At 41.3% G+C, this 17,886-nt stretch overlaps 1 protein-coding gene across 3 annotated transcripts in view; it reads right to left on the bottom strand.

Annotated features, from left to right (window-relative positions):
• LOC142580107 (DENN domain-containing protein 1A-like) overlaps positions 1-14,260 on the bottom strand; it is a 124,302-nt gene extending 110,042 nt beyond the window's left edge. For 2 of the 3 annotated variants that reach the window (XM_075690911.1, XM_075690921.1), the window contains exons 1-7: positions 14,116-14,260; positions 13,622-13,686; positions 12,371-12,414; positions 12,232-12,281; positions 6,281-6,388; positions 4,601-4,670; positions 4,402-4,497 (exon numbers count right to left, since the gene is read on the bottom strand). In XM_075690911.1, the coding sequence (XP_075547026.1) occupies positions 4,402-4,497; positions 4,601-4,670; positions 6,281-6,388; positions 12,232-12,281; positions 12,371-12,414; positions 13,622-13,686; positions 14,116-14,132 (450 nt within the window). In that variant the 5' untranslated portion in view covers positions 14,133-14,260. The remainder of the gene's footprint in view (positions 1-4,401; positions 4,498-4,600; positions 4,671-6,280; positions 6,389-12,231; positions 12,282-12,370; positions 12,415-13,621; positions 13,687-14,115) is intronic. The other variant, XM_075690928.1, reaches the window with a different exon arrangement.
• Between the last annotated feature and the right edge of the window lie 3,626 nt (positions 14,261-17,886).

Here is a 17,886-nt window from a genome sequence, read left to right as displayed (position 1 = left end):
AGGCATACGACCACTGCTACAGGTAAAGCAGATTCTATTACTAGCATTTATGGAAGCAAGAAACGTTTTTATGGACTATAATCCTGTTGCCAAGGCACATATAGCATGCTTTTCTACTTTTCTTGGTGCATATATATATATATATATATATTGTCACGGTGCCTCGAGAGGGACAAAGACGACAATCATTAACAAGACAAAAGAGACAACGTAGTGGGGCTAACCAAATATTCCACCATACTGGTTGTACCGGCCATATCTACTGCAGAGTAAACACGGTCCATTTAGCCTTAAATCTCTGCCTGTTTCATTTTTGGTAGAGGTGCGGGGTATTGCACAAGACGGAACTCCACAGCAGGCTTGTCCTCAACCGTCCTACCATGCTGACAGACGACCAGGCCGCTGGTTAAGCATGGCATCCGCACCCGGCGCACCCAGGCCGTCAGCATCCGCGACCCCGGCACCTTCTCTGGTAACGGCACCGACAAATTCGACAACAAAGAATAGCTTGGCACATACGAACGCATCGCTGCACACAACCGATGGGACCCTGCCAAATTTTCTCTTCTACCTCCAGGGACCAGCACGCACCTGGCATGACACACACGAAGAAGAGTTGACCAGCTGGGACGTATGCAAGCAAAAACTTCGCGACCTCTTGGGCAAGCTTGCTGGTCGCAAGTGCGCCACTGCGAAAGACCTATCCTGTCGGGCTCAGACAGCTACCCAGTCACACGTTGCATATATCCTTGATGTCCTAGCTCGTTGCCGCCGCATCGATGCCAGTATGCCCGAGGCTGACGAAGTGAGGGACATTCTGAAAGGCATCACCGATGATGCATTTAACTTGCTCGTTTTTGAAGACTGCTCGACAGTAGATGAAATTATCTGTGAGTGCAGATGTTTCGAAGACTCAAACAGCCACCGCATTACCGGACAGTTCGTGCAGCTTCCCAACACTGCCGCTACGTCATTGTGCAAAGACACTCATTCGGCTCCTCAATTGTCCACTACAGATAGCGTCGTCCGAAATGTGCGGCGCGAAATTGAAGCTGAGTCGCCATCTTATTTCGCGTGCCCTTCTGAGGACATGCAATCGACGATCTCCCTCATCCTTGCAGTTGTGCACGAAGAACTGGCCAACGCAGGAATTCAACCCGTGTGCTCCATAACAAGCCCTCCAGTTAGCCCTGCGCCTCTTCATCGACCTCCACCGACGTTTCGACGCTATCGAGATCCGGCCCAATGGCGAACACCAGACAACAAGCCCATATGCTTCCATCGTAGCGGCATGGGGCACATTTCTCGCTATTGCCGTTTTCGTCAGCCCCCGTTTTCACACTCCCCGTTCTACTACCGCCACAATGACAACCAGCACCAGCCATTTCATGCGCCAAATGACCAGACATACCATAACTGCGGCCTTTCTGCGTCCATCAGACGCTCGAGCCGTTCACTACCGCCGCACGATCGTCGGTCCCGCTCGCCCCTGCCCAGTCGTTTTTCATCGCCTCACCGTTCTGTACACTCAACCCTGGAAAACTGACGGATGCAGCTCCCGGAGGTGACGCTGCATTGGACTCTCGACATGCAAATCATCTCCTTACCTTGCGGCCAAATCAGAACCTGATCGGCGTGGAAGTTGATGCCCTACCTATCACTGCCCTGATCGACACCGGCGCACACATCTCGGTCATAAGCGCTGATCTCTGGAAGTGGCTCAAGAAAGTTCTCACTCCTGCCGAGTCCCGCGTTGTAGACGAAATTATCCGTGAGTGCAGACGTTTCAAAGACGCAAACAGCCACCGCATTGCCGGACAGTTTGTGCGGCTTCCCAACACCGCCACTACACCGTCATGGAAAGGCACTCATTCGGCTCATCAGTCCCGCGCTGATGGGGGAACTCCCACTGTGCCGGGAATGTGTGCCGCTCATGTAAGCGTCGCTGGTCGCCACACATCTCTATTGTTCCATGTGCTTGACCATTGCCCTCCAATGTGATTCTTGGCCTTGATTTTTTATCTGCCCACTCAGCTATGATTGACTACTCGACTGGTGTAGTCAAACTTGATTTCCTTGATGTTACCGACCTTACCGACACCGTATCGATCCAGCTCTGTTGCGCTGACTTTGTTCATCTATCTCGGCAGGCACTGACCTGCATCACTGCTGTGCCCAACCCTTCCTACAACCTTCGCATGCGAAGGCTGTGGGTTTGGTCTCTACCTGCAGCAAGTTGTTTTTTCATCCAATTTCCTTTCCATTAATTTATCGTTTCTTTATTTCATTTATTAAGCACAAGTAATTTCCCCTATGTTGTCCTTGGTGTCAGTGTTTGTTGGCTTCTTATGTATGTGTGTGTGTGTGTGTGTGTGTGTGTGTGTGTACACACACACACACACACACACACACACACACACACACACACACACACACACACACACACACACACACACATATTATAGAGGGAAAAAATTCTCTGGATACAGTTTTAGTGTAGCAGAAGGAAATAATTGGCACATGAAGGAAAAGCATCTTTACTAAAATTTCAGCCATGGCATGGCCTTTGTCAGAGTGAACAGTATGTTACAAGGGAAGCCACTTATATGGACTCTTACCTATAATCACACAAACACTTCACTTGGTGTGAAAACAAGCATCATAGTTATGATTAAAACAACAGCACATAGTATATGCACCTTTGCAATACTCTTAAAAACATTTATTTTTATATACATAAGTTTTTCATGCAATGGCTGCAACCACACATTTAGGACTACTATGTAAGAAAAAAAAAGACTGCCGAAATTAGTTGCATGCAGGCTTTTTCTGAAGTATGCAAGTTCCTCAGCTGCAATTGCACCTTTAATACGAAGTTCCCCATGTTTACTTTCTTTGCCTTATAGCTACCCTATTAACCATTTAGTGATGGCACATACCCGAAAGAAAAGTCTTTATTTTCTATCTAAATGCACAAAACACGGAGAATAAGCATAATTAACAACAACAAAAATATTTTGCAGAAACTTTTTCAACAATTTGGAGGGAAACTCCAGGCAGACAACTGGAAGTGGGCTTCACCTGAGGCCCCCTATGGCTTTGTTTGGAATTAGTATAGACAGCTCTCACCATATTTGAACCATGGGTGTACATTTTATTTGCTTTACATCAAGTGTGTGACACCACTGCAGCCGGAAATCATGCATCGGTCTGTGTCCTCTGACTGCGCTTTCGAAAGAAAGCAAGTTGAGTGCCAAACTTCTTCCTCTTCCTACGTTCCTGCTCTATACCAACAAATGACACTTTCTGCCTGTCATTAAGCGCTGGCTGAAGACATTCAGCCAGAAACTTTGTACTAAATACCGATATTAAGTAAGAAATTTTTTTTCTGGTATGTTGCCTGTAGGCAACACTCATCAATGAAGAATTAACACAGTAATCTAGCACTCTAGCTGCCGCAAATGGCAAGATATCCTGGGTCAGTGCAGGTGACATCACTTGCAACAAGGAGCATGTTAAAGTCATTGAGTGGCGTGCGCAAATAATTTTTTGTGTGTAAGTGACCTTGTTCGCATACACAAGTATTTTGAAGGATAGAGAGCAGAGATTTATTCATGTCTCTGCATTTGTTTTCAGCAATAGCCCCCCCCCCCCTCCATTAGCTGCTAATGTCCAAAACTAACAAGATAATGTGATAAGACATGCTGTAGCACAAAGTCAATAAAACCCTGAGCAATGAGCAAATAGTAATTCATCACCCTCACCTAATGGAAAGTAGGAAGAAAAGAGAATAGAATAACAGAATAGATTTAGGAAAGGGAGAAAAAAAAGGCAGACTTAAGTCATAGAAAAAGACAAGTGACCAATTTCCCCAAGGGTGGATCAATCTCGTATGCCATCTATGAGACGCAGAGGCCAAGATGGAGTGTTGCCTTTGTTGATGAGCCTCAAATACCTAACACACTCAACATCAGCTCAACCACAAGGTTTTCCTTTTCCTCTATGTCAGATACCACTGGGCAATGGTGTTTTGAAGCCCCACGTGCTTGGCTCCATGGTGCCACAGTACACCAAAACATGCACACTACAAACAAACCTTGAAGGTTTCAGTAAATGCAGTCTACATCTCAACATGTTAACCTATGGGCAATTGTTAATGTGCCTTTCTTGTGTCTAAACACTAATTTAAAGAAATTTGTTAGTTCGTACACTGTATAGTAAGAGGAGTGATGAAAAAATTGAATATTTTCTTCAAGTCGTACAGATGGCACTAAGCACCACATAAAGCCCCACATGTAATCCCTTTATTATCACAAGTTTTCATAATGTGGCATATAAAGAACTGTGTCCTTTTGGTTTGCATGCTGGGGAAAAAAATTAGCAAGAAAAAAATACACTTACATTTTTATCCGTGTCGTACACAACCTTTAGCTGAAACCCAGGTTCGGGAACCGATGTGTTATAGAGAGATTCCAAGAAGTGACCCATCAGACTAGACTGCAAAGGAATGCGGTATGATGACTGTCACAAGTAAAACATGTGGGAAATCTACATAGTAGTATTACAACGTTAGTAAAGCAAAAGAAAAATCTTTGCTTACATCTTCTTTGTTGGCTAGTTCTGCGATCTGGTTGAGCACTTTGTAGAATGTTTCATGCCAGGGCAAGTAGCTAGAAGGAAAATCAAAATGATCAAGTGAAAAATAGAGAGAAAGAAGGTGTGAGGCATAACCAAGAGCTAGGAACCGCATCTTAATTCCATGATCTTCTTTAAGGGGTCCGCAGCAGCTTTTATGAAAGATTCAAAATTTAACTGGTGTCAAAAGCCATCCCCTTGCTAAACTTTTTTTGACAAAGAGCTTCTGAACGCACCCTGTATGAATAAAGTTATTAGCAATCTAATACTGCCACAACCACATGGCCTTGTCTTGTTTTTCATAATTTAAACTGCGCTTGAAGCTATGCCACCACATACAAGCAGAATTATGCTTGTCATGATTCACCCATCATTGTGCCAAGCTTTCGTATCAGTATGACATTGACATGTGCCTCCTGGTCTTGGAGACTATAGAATTGGCCCAATGGTATCGCCATCTCCAACCAAATGACAGCGCCACCCTGTCAGTGATATTTCTGCACTTCTGCTTCTGCCAGAGGCACTGCTTAGACATAACACCTACACAAATCTGGCCAATAGCCATCACGCTTATCTGTGTGTTGGAATACATACGAAAAGTGGTGGCGATTTCAGGAAGTTTAAAACAAGATCAGGAGGTTTATTGAATGTAACTGAAAACTCCCTGCTGCTAGTACAGGAATAATATTAGACTAGGTGCTTATGACAGTATTGGTTAGCAACTGTGCAGCGTTGTTTACTATATAGTCAAAAAGTGTTGCTGGGTCCCTTTATTCTCACTTTGATTGTGAATACTTTGAAAATGATTTTAGCACTTCAAGTAGAGGCTGAGAAGTGAGACACTGATAAAATGTTAACGAATACAAAAGGACATGTATACAAATAATGACACCTTTCAAAAGCAATCGAAAGAGCTTGTTATAGTTGACCCACAGGGAACTGCTAAAACTTACTGATATCCCAGCAACTGATAACGCAGCAGCACTAATATTCATAATGTGCACTTTAAATCTGCCATATAAAGCTGGACACATGATGGAATAAATTCCACGGATGAGCATTACACGGCTCAACGCCGCCCAATCACACCGCACACATGGACGAAGCCAATAAGCTGCTGGAGGCGCAATTCGTCGCTGTTGGAGGCACAATTCGTTGCTGTTGAGCCAAGTCATGCTTATCCACAGAATTTGGTCCATTGTGTGAATCCAGCTTAAAGAGCTTGCATCTGATGCATGGGGATGAAATAAATGCTATCAATTATTATTGTGCCTTAGGTATTCTACATTAGGCGAAAATAATTAGGAACACATGACATACAAGTCCAACATGCCTAAGAAACAATTAAGCACATTCTCAATAAGAGAGTTGGGCTAGTTGGTGCTGTTGCTTTTGTGACATAGTTATAAAGAACAAAGGCATGTTTCTTTATATAATTTAGAAAAATTATTAAAACAGTTTACTTGCCCTTTACAAACTGTGGCTGGTAAGCTGTTTTAGTATTTTTTTTTAATGATACTGGGCCAGCACACCCCCCATACATTGTTTACCTTCCAACAATAATGCAGCTTCTCACAGCTTGAAGTTTTAACAAAATGATCTACGCACACTGCGTGCACATTATAGCCACCATGATGCAGCTCACCTTAGAAGCACAAAGCAGGTTTGAGAGTTGGGAGCATGACGACAATAGCCGAACGTCCATTTGCTGTCAATGCTCGTCAACACAAAGCTGAAGTGCTGCACTGCAGTACTAGAAATAATGAAAAGCATGTGACTACAGTTTAAAACATATCAACTATGTGTATTCAGATTGTTTAACAGCTTGAAGATCTACTAAAGATACAATTATTTTCTCATAATTTCAAAACATTTTTCCAGTGTACATATTCATAATAAACCACACTTTTCTAGTTGTAGTTCCTGAGCTATAATATTTTTTTTTTATTTTCAGGGAAAGAATTTATATTACTACTGCTCGGCCAATTGCACTGTTGCAGCTCTACGCAGAAACATTTAGCCTCTCTTAAGCAAAAAAAAAAAAAAGAAAAGAAAGTAGACAACAATTTACACCAACTAGTGAATAACTAGTTAAAAACTGTCAGTTACATTTTGACTGATTGATTGACTCACAGGGCTTAATTTCACAAGGCAACACTGGGGCTATGGTGACACCGAAGTGGAGGGGCCCCTGATCAGTTTTGAACATATGGGGTCCCTTAATGTGCATCTAAATCCAACTACACATTCTGTACTTAGCCCCCATCGAAATGCGGCTGTCACGGATGGGAACTGAACCTGTATTTTACATTTTGTTTTGCTAACATTAAGGCATATGTCATATCATACACAGAGTCGAGGTACAAAATTCTTGCCCTAATGTACATTTAATATAATTTTGTCTAATTTCCCACTGAGTCCATGTTACTACGGAATAAAAGACATGAACCCCACCGAAAATCGATGTGCTCACAATAAAAATTTCCAACGCTGGTCTAGCCATGGGTGTTCATTTCAACTTCAGCACATGAATCCTGAGAGAATACGGAATGACATGTTTCCAGAGTACTCGAATATGCAGTAATAAGAAAACAATGAAGAGCTTTTATGCTTCCCATTATTTCACTGGTTATAAGGGGAGGTTAGCAGCCTGGGGGCTAGCAAATCTCATGGCATGTTTCGAGTCTCTGGCAGTGTACTTGAAGTTGTCGAAACGGTGGTAGGATGGCAAAGATGTGTCAAAGAGACCAGTACATATCACTCTGGACAAGCTCTAAGAAGCTATAAAGTAATCTTGTACAGAAAAGTAATCAGCCAGTAAGGTCTTGTTTTTTTCTGTTTGCCATCTGATATGATGCAGCATGTGAAGTTTACAAGAAAGAGTTGACAAAAAAGAAAGGCAAACAGCAAGAGATACCGTTTTTCTGATTTTCAGTACCCTGCTCCCCCTAAAGCACCCACAGCTTCTCTATTCTAACTAGCATGGCAACAAGGAGAACAGCAGCTACTTTGTGATATCAATTTACTGTGTCATGAAATATGAAACACAGGCACCAGATAATCAGCATAGACTATCACTAGAATATAAGCAATGAATATAGTCATGATAAAATAAGAGCAAAAAAAAAAGGGGGGGGGGTGCAATAGCTCTATCTCATTAGCAGTTTGACGTTTAAAACAAAACTCACTGCTGCTATTCTGGAGACATGCCAGTAATCTTCTCAGAAAAAAGAAACAAAAAGAGCACATTGTCATGTTTACAGCTGATGCAGTTGCTGGCACAATAGTGACAGAAAAATAAAAGGCCAAGGAAATTTAGCCACTTATATCACAGGTTTGTACTGCCCCTGAACAAGCACAATGTTATGTGGCTCCTAGCAATCAGAAAAGCAGATACAAAAAAAAACTTACTGGTTGTGCACAAATGGCACATCTGCTTTCTGATCACATGGAGGTTAAGTTAAAAAATAAGACATCCATAGAGAAGTCATGAAGCTAACCGAAGCGAAAAAGAAAATGTTTTCAGTTGCCTGTACTTCTCTGCTGTTGATGTTGCTAAAAATTAAGTGAGATAAAACACACAATTTTATATCAGTACAGGAAGCCAATAGACAATGAAGCCAAGGAAAGCAATGGACAAAAAAAATTCCTTTTTCATTGAACTGTATAAGTTACAGGCGTGAGGTAAATTTACAATAAACTTCATATTTGTGGCTATAGTGGCAGATGCAGGACACCCACCAATTAAACTGCAGATATCATGCAGTATGTGATCTCAGATGTACCCACAAACCTTCTTATACCACATTAACACATCAAGACTGCTAGGGTCAAGATTTTCATTATGCAATGAGCAAAAGGGGTATTGATGGGCTCAAACCCCTGTTATGCTCATTAATTTAACATTACTTAAGTAGACCCCATGTTTGATTTGAGCATGTGTGAAAGTCCTGGGCACCATGCCTAACAGGCATGGTGCCCAGTGTTATGCATGGTGTTAGGCAAACTAATTTTGTATATGACTTGGTGAAGCTTGAACGAGTAAAGTCTAAATAATGTCTACTATACACTAATTTAAAAAATGTTTAAGGGGCAACAGGGCAGGATGCAGTGCCAAGTCAGAACTCCAACTCACAGCTGCTTATTTTAGCAGTTTATGCATAGAACGCAGCTATGTTACCCATCTTGTTGCTGGGCGAGTTGGTTGGGATCTAAAGAATACATTGTTGCACCAAATTAAGGAAAATAAAGACTTGGGAAGGAAGAGTACGAAACGACAGATTGAGCGCTGACAGAAAGCGATGAACCTAGACAGACACACTGATAATAAGACTCAAATGGTTGATGTAACTTGAAGTAGACATGGTAGAAAAGGGGCCCACTGTACTCAACTACATTTCTAGTACAGTGGGCCCCTTTTCTACCATGTCTACTTCAAGTTACATCAACCATTTGAATCTTATTGTGCAATCAGTGTGTCAGTCTAGGTTCATCGCTTTCTGTCAGTGCTCAATCTGTCGTTTCCTACTCTTCCTTCCCAAGTCTTTATTTTCCTTCTTTTGGCGCAACAATGTATTCTTTAGATATGTTACCCATGAACGAAAAAAAAAAATAAACATAGAATAATTGACAAATTTATTGGGGTGGAAATAGAAGCTTCTTTTTGTTAATTACTGTCTGTGCACTAATGCACGTCCCCTCTGCAATGGGCTGGAGAAGCATTATAACTCATATCTTGCCCCTTGACACCTTTTTGTAGCAGCAGTTAATGGGTGGACTGCAGCTGTAATCGACGACAGAAGACTGGGCAGCTTGAGGACAACCTCTTTAGCGAGTCCATGGCAAATTCCACATGTGTCAGACGACCAGGTTTCTCAAGGTTTCCAAGCATGCAAACTGACTAAATAGGTTGCCTACAAGCCACTTTCTCTGTCACTGTTAACACCTTCGCTGAACTTTGTCAAATGCCCAATGCATCACAAGAAATTATTACGACTAGAAGACATGAGGATTCCCGAAACTATCTAATAAAAAAGAATTACTGTCAGTTACAATAACTGAGAAGAAATTTTGTCACATTTTGACCCCATCGAAATGCGGCCATCACAGCCAGAATTTGATCCCATCACCTCGTGCTTAGCAGCGCACTACCATAGCCACTAAGCCACCGTGACTGGCGAGAGATTTTACCTACTAGTCAGCCATTCATTATTCTTAGATCTTGCTGTTCAAAAGTCATCATGTAAACTTTCTAGATCTGAAACAACACAGTTGTTAGCCTGCACTCTGTTGCAGCAACTCGAATGCACAAACTATTTTTCCTATTTTGAGAACAGTGATGCAAGTCCAGTCATACAGAGGCACTAAAATGTGTGTGGCCACAGCCAGTTGATGCTCGTCAGAGTTTTAATGTGAGAACCACATAAATTCCACAATATATACCAGACTAGTAAAAGCAACCTTTTCCCTTATGGAATGCAACTTTTATATCAACTAGGGAGCAGCTTCTCAGGCTAGTGTCTTTGCCTGTCTGGCCATTGCAAGCGCCAGTGCTCCCTACTGTGCCACTTCCTGATATTGGCTATCACATGCAAACTAGAGATGGACAAAGAGTCGTTCCTGTCATGCCTTTTATTATTAAATTGTCACAATGCTGAATCAAACACACACACACACACACAAAAGACTAATAGAAGCTGCAGAGCACCCATTTAGAAGCAATAATGTAAATTGATGACATGGGGATCTTTTATATTAATGTGGAAACAAGAATTGTACAAACAGTATATTCATTACCTATAGCATGGAAACTATTTATAACTTGGGTTTAAAATTCCAGAAGTACAACAAGTGATTATGATTATTCCAGCTAACAGCTTGTGCTTTTACACCCAATTCTTTTTTTTTTTTTTGTCATTAAATATTCACTAGTCATTTCAAACTCATTTCTTTACTTAGCTACTTGTAGCACCTCACAACATCTAAGGTAGAGAAATTACACAAGATGTGCGCATGAACATGACGCAATGACTCATTAGTATAATGGCTCAAGAAAGAAACAAAAGTGGTCTTGAAGCAGCTGGGTTTTTATAGAAAGGTGTTGAAAACAGGAAGGCCATGTCCAAATGCATTCATTATTAAACACCTGAGAAAACCCACTGTGTATATGTGAAAAAGCAGAAGTGTGCCCATAGAACCACGCCCCTGCCAAAATATACACCGAGGATGCTAATGCAGCTTGCAGGCTATGAAGGCCCAAAAGGAAGAGAAGCACTAGATGAAAGTGTGCCTTACATCCCTAGTCTTCACATAACAGAGCACTGTGCATACTTATACACTGTACCAAGATGAAGATATAATAAATTCACATAAATGCGACGGGACAAGCAATATTGTCCAGTAATACATGACATTACTGCAGAATCTCAGGGGCTGTGTAGTTACATACAGAAAACGCCATAAAAGTGATTCAGTGTTACTAAATCCAGGTAGGTTCTTCATAAGAAAACAACAGTATGTAGCTACACATCAACAATATGTGGGCATTTCTAACAGGAATTATATTATGCCACACAGGGCTTCGGGACAGGTTCCCCAAGTTAGCCACCAGAAGGCACCAAGAAATGCAAGTGCAATTTAACTACTGCCACCTCCAAGCAGCTATGAGTTGTATGTGGACCTTTTTTTAAACAGCAGTTCAAGAATAAAAGGTCATTATTTTAGTGCTGCTCGAAATGAAGTCACTATCTAACTACACTGATGAAAATTGGTAAAGAGTCTCTTTCTCTCTCTCTCTTTTGTTTTACTGCCTATGCCCTGAAACTGCTTGAATTCAAAACTACAATATTCAACCTGTTTTTCTTCAGTTCTGCTTCAGAGACCAAGGGTAACAGGTTTTCTTTTATTTTTCTCAGTGGCTACTGGTCCATCTCTAACTCTTTCTGAGGTATAGAGCAAAATAAGTAATGGCAGCAGCCAGAAGCAAGCCTTTGCATAGTTCAGCATCCTGGTGACCACAGAAGTCCCAAAAATGCACCACAGAGTGCCATGACCGATTGTTCTTTTGATGCAAGCACACAAGCCCCAGTTTTTTCTCTTACATTGCACCTATTATCAACATAGAAAAAGTTTGCACACTTTTAAATTGATTCATTCATTAAATTCTGGGCTTCTACATGTCAAAATTATGATCCGATTATACATGCCGTAATGGCAGACTCCAGACTAATTTTGACAACGTGGGGTTCTTTAACGTGCACCTAATTCTAAGTACATGAGCATTTTTGCATTTTCCCTCATTCGAAATCCGGCTTCCGCGGCCAAAATCGAGCCCACGACCTCGAGCTCAGCAATGCAACGTCATGGGCACTGGGCTACCAAGGCGGGTACACTTAAGATCTCACAATATTGATATACAAATCTAACCCTAAAGAAACCTTATATTTAATATTTAATTTGTATATCCTTACATCAGGACTACCCAGTGACTTGTACAACGCTTTCAAAAAGCAAGCACACTACTACATGTCACAATAATGCTAGCTTGCGAGTGCAGAGTTAGAAGTTTCACTTCACATTATTCACAACATCACTTACCTGGTAAATTCACAAGGGTAGGCAAACTCTGGTACAGATTTTAACACCTCCTGAAATAAGTGCAAAACAATTTCTTCCAATACAGGCAAACAGGTCTGACACAAGCTGGTCAAGCTACACAAGAGATTCAGACACTTACTTCATTGTTATAAGAATCCGGAAATTTCTGCACAATCCATGCACCTGCAATGTTTGAAATTTGTCAGCAAAAAGATTCTTAGAAGGCTGTCACCAATGACAAAACAGAAGCTGCAAATGGCAGGTGTATTTTCACGACGCCTTCGGTCATAACACACTCTATCCAATGCGGTTGAATAACCTCCTAAATAAGATGAAGTACCTATTTATCACTCAACTACTGCAACAATTGCAAGTCAAAGACAAACTTACATTTCTGAGCAATTCTACTTGATAACCAGAACATAGTACTTGCTAGTACCAATGACACAAAAGTAGTATAAAATAATTAAAGACAAGCTAACTTTGGCTTGGCAATAGCTGGTTATGGCATATTTTGCTTGACATACATTTGTTGTCCTCATTATTCATTTACCCACCAATGTTAGTAAAATTGTAATCCAGTGTATTTGCCGAGTGCCATAACTAACAGGTTACTGCCTTGAAAAGCAAGCATAGTTCATAAATACAAAGCAGCTGCTATTATGAAGCTGGTTAAGCTAACAAATGTATGCTTTATCCTCATTACACGAACTAATTATAACTCATGGTGATGAATGCATTTAACATGCAAAGCAACACAGAGCCAGTGAGAGATTTCATAGTGGAGGGCTCAGGATTAAATTTTACCACCTGAAGGTCTACCGTTCACCCACAGCACATAAGCCAGTATAAATTTCACAGCTACGCAATTTACAACTCACATCGGCCTAAACAGAAGCCACTAGGTGCAATTAACCCAGAATTTAACCGGTCAGTTTTAACATCTGTATAAATCACATTTTGCCAATTATGCATTTCTTGAAGCTGTTAAAACATACCCCCTCACACAAATGAACACTCATAAAACTGTTGTGACATAAACACTGTTGTAGCAGAGCTGAATTTTAACAGGCCACCGCTACAATCTCCGGCGTATGTTCATCACAACAGGAATCAACATAGTTAAGGCCAGTTTCAATGATCGTTTCGCTAAGCGAATATTAAAATCATAAAACAAAACACAGCTGCGTAGGAGCCGCTAATAACTGAAGGAATACACATTAGCTAATGCATAGCGGCAGAAAGTGACACTTTCGCATGTAGTAGCGTTTTGAGCCGGCTCGAGGTCATTTCATCCAGAGATAAAATAAACCAGGCGCACAATAAATTCTACCAAGAAGAGAGTCGTGCAACAACAAAGAAGATATCGGCAAGAAAATGAACCACTTACTTTCGTTGCCATTCCTCGGTATAACAACTTCGCAGAAGCATTCAATTATTTTCGACGGCGAGTCCCTGCGTGGGTATCGAGGGTCGTGGATCAGTTAAGTGTCACCTAACTAGATCGCCGTATCACGCCTACATGCGCCAACCACGCGATACAATACCATTTAAACGATGTTCCGAGACAGAACAGAAATCTGGTACACTGATTCATACGTGCCGATCAGCACAAAAATTTAAGACGTGAATTATCAAACGGCTGTGACATACATAAACAGCTGGAGAACAACAACGGCAACGAGTCACATCTTAAATTTATGCGCTCACAATTAGCAATGGCTAATTTGAATAGCAGCATGCGAATGCACGCGATTTGATACATTAATTGGGGTGACATGACGTAGAAATAAACAAACAGAAGCTACGATGGGGAGGCATCATCGTTCACAGCCACTCCTCCGCACGTCGGCAAACAATTAAAGAAAACAATTGCGTTCTTACCGTATTCTTGAACCCATTTTTTATGCAGCTTGAGACTTGCACCAGCAATGGTGTTAGTGAATCTGCTTATTATAAACTTTCGATCGCCCCTCAATCGGTAGTACGAGAATTTAGCCATCCTAGCCCAACGGCTAGCGCCATGATAGCAGCGATAACGAGCGCTGGTTCCAAGAGTGAAAATCCATATAGTCAACTTTATAGCGTTTAAATAATAATTATAATACTATTTCATAAATTTTTACATAATAATAAAAATAATATTCTAGTAAACGCTAATTTGAGAGTGAATTACATACTTTTGATTTCTGAGCGCTGGCCTTCAGAGTTTCTGTGGCTATGGCATGGCGGAATCCGTCTGCTTCGAAATTGTTCGTTTAGGCTGCATCGCAGGCTAGGTGCAGCTAGTATGAACATTTTTAGTTTGTTTGCTTTAGATTTCGCGAGTTGTGAAGGCTTCAGTGGCCTATATAGTTGTTGCCTGACATGATGCTATGATACAGCATAAGTGTCGTGAGTACGGGCATCTAGCCGGCCAAATTTGTTGCATTCCGAAGCAGCTGTGTTCAGATTTATCAGAAATGCTAGCACGAACGTTGGCGCGTCGGTGTCGCTTAACGCGGTGTTTCTGGACTAGTGCAGAAGAAGAAAGTAATCCTGGCCCGAAGACCGAAGAGGAGCGTCGCCAGAGGACAGCGGAATACAGAAAGATCTTTCTTGACATAGATGCATCTGTTTGTTTGGGTCGTCTGTCTGAAAAAGAAAGACAAGTTCATGAAGCACATAAACTTGCTGTTCAGGTAAATGTTGTTACGTTTTCACCGCAGTGTACTCGCGCCTCTTAGGCCGCTACAGCCAAGGGCACAGTCCACCTTAAAATAAAAGAAAGTTTTTCAACGACCGAATGCACGCGCTTTCGTAGCCGGCAGGTGCTATAAAAGTATGAGCCTCTTCATGAAATTAAGCCATACGGCACAATGATGTGTTTTATTAGAACATCCAAGTACGTGTAAATTACTGATTCCACAAAGCACTGAAGATCTTGCCGTGCCGTCTCGTATACTGTGCAAGTAGCACACGATCCACAACACAAAATGCCTTGTGTTGTGGTTCGTGCTCGTCAGAAGTTTGAGGTTTATTCACAGTCCTCTAAAGTTTACACAGTTTGATCATGATTGAATCTATGGCCTTAAAGGCTAGTACGGGTTCACGCATATAAACAAAACAATATAAGTATGCCGGTACAGTGGAGATGCAGTTACACGGCCGCTCAATGGAAACGCACTTGGTGCGTTCCATTGAGCGGCCGTGGCAGTTATAACCACAGTAGTAGAGACGTGGACGGAGTGCTTCAATTACTAGGCTACCTAAAGGAAGTCCATACAGTAATATAACTCTAAGCAGTGTGGCACGTAGCGGCACCTTGTGGCAGTTTGTTCAAATACAATGTGTCAAAAACGTCTTTGTGTTTGTTTATTTATTTAAAAATGCCTTACAGGCCCCTAGAGACATTGCATAAGGGGTGGATGATCATGCTGTTCTTCGTCGAAGGAAAAGAAAAGCGCCACATACTATCTCCTTGTGGTGTGACCCAATCATCATATGATGCCACCCTTATAGATTGGGCGTGTTTGTCCCTGTGGTTGGCTGTCGCAAGACAGGACCAGATCTGATGTTTGAGATTGACGTTGATCGCAGGGCAGTTGGGGCAACCCAGTTGTGTTCCTCCCCAAAAGCTCAGAACATCCTTTGCAATGGATGCCTTGGTTCTTGTCTTGTGGATTTGTGCGCTTCTGAAGAACTCAATGTTACAAGGTGGTGTTACCACTGCGGCTGCACAGGTCTGCGTTTCTGGTATTACTACACAAATGGTCAATTATATGAGTTCTAGTCATAACCTAGGCATACAGAAGCCATAAACACGGCTTGTGGTGAAATCCCTGAGTGATACATAAATGTTATTTGTGCAGCAACTTTCCACCTTCTTTTCAAAGCACTGGACATGGTTATATTGTGCAGTCAAATCAAGGGATTGTGCCGATCAAAGCATTCACCATATTTCTTCTTAAATGTTGTGGCTTCATTGCAGCTTTATTGCATTCTATTTCATCCTGGTGTACATGCCACAGTTCCGTAAAGCGATAACGCTCCAAAAGCTGGGTAGGGCTGCAGACAATTGTGGACAAAAGAGGTGCAAATTCAGCCATTTTTTATACCTCATGGTAGCAGTGCCAAGGAAATAGACTGGTTCCTTTTGATTGCCAACAAGTGTTTGAAACTAGGTGTTCTTTGCTTTAACACTTTTGTTACCGTGCCTGTTGAAATCAAGCAATTTGATAGACACTTTTTCTATAAATTATTATACATTTCTGTTCAATTCTTCTACTAGCAACATCATTCACCCTCAGAAATGATGACTGAACTTTAGCTACTTATCAGATTTGACAATTTTTGGCACCATTGGGAGTCTGGAAAAATACAACTTTCACTGGAAGTATCATCGAGATTAGCCTCCGATGCTCCTAGCACGTCTTCAATAAGAAGACTCAAAGTTAGTGCTTCGGTCCATCTCACAAGACAATTTTTAAATGACAGCAGCAGCGAAGACATAGAAGCTTCTCTCAGTATGTCATTTTTCTGGTCATATGTATAGATGTTTTAACGATGTCTCAAAGAATGGTAGATGCTCATGAGTGTGTGTTATTTTGATAATTTTGTTTGAGTAATATCAAATGCAACTTTATTTTACCCGTTGTGTGTTGCTTTTATCCATCAGCGCTTCAAGAGTGTATGCACAAATTATATGCAATCCTTCCTGCCATTTAAGGTTTTCACGCACACAAGAGCCCGCAGTTCATTACAGACCAACCTTCAACCAAAGCTTGACTAGCTGTTTAAGCTCTTACATCTTGAACACCGCCTGTTCAAGTGCTGTTATTCATTAATGTACAATATTGTGCGAAATTCCACATTACTGTACAGCACTGCACAGGAACTGAACAATGCATATGAAGGCTCTAGCACTAGCTGAACCCACACTAGACCCCCTTGCTTGCCCAGAAAAGCTAATCAAACAAAATAAAGTATGAGGATTCTTCTGCATGCACCCTGACGTGACAACCATTGCTTGGCAAGCCTAAAGAATGCATTAAAGCAGGAACTGTCTACTTGCTGCAATGAGTAAAAACAAATGTTCCCTGTACAATTAGAACCTACCCGTTTTCACATTTGCAAAGCTACTGCTTTCCCACATAGCACGGAAATCACTAGGGCTAGTATTGATGCCAATAAATCTGTGTTACAATTTTTTTTTTTTGCAGGGTCTAACTTACAAAAGTTGCGATCTAGGAGCCAAATGAATATTTTGTATAATTCAGATTTTTTTACTGTCAGTACTTGTATAAAAAATATACATTATAACTTTTTTTCGCATCCCTTGAGACAATTCTTTGAAGTTTCACATGAGAATGCTCAAAAATTGTCTGAGAAATTATTACTGCTAGACATTCATTCAAATCACCAGTGATCAGGCTATAATCTTATGTATCGCACTATATGTTCCGACTACTACGTCTTGAAATAAAATGTTAAAACATAAAAGTTCTGAAAATCAGCACGTTTCTCATGGCAATGAAAGGGTTAACCCTGTAGCTGGCTCGCATGCCTCTCGAAGAGCAACTAAAGCCTTGACTATGGGCTTTTAGCTTCAGTCACTGTCAAAGTATGATAAATATTGAAGCAATTGCTCATGCTTCATCTTGAAATCAAATTATT

This window comes from Dermacentor variabilis, chromosome 1, assembly GCF_050947875.1.
Source record: "Dermacentor variabilis isolate Ectoservices chromosome 1, ASM5094787v1, whole genome shotgun sequence".
Lineage (NCBI taxonomy): Eukaryota > Metazoa > Arthropoda > Arachnida > Ixodida > Ixodidae > Dermacentor > Dermacentor variabilis.
Note: the sequence above shows the minus strand (reverse complement) of the source record. Positions and strands in the feature narration are given on the sequence as shown.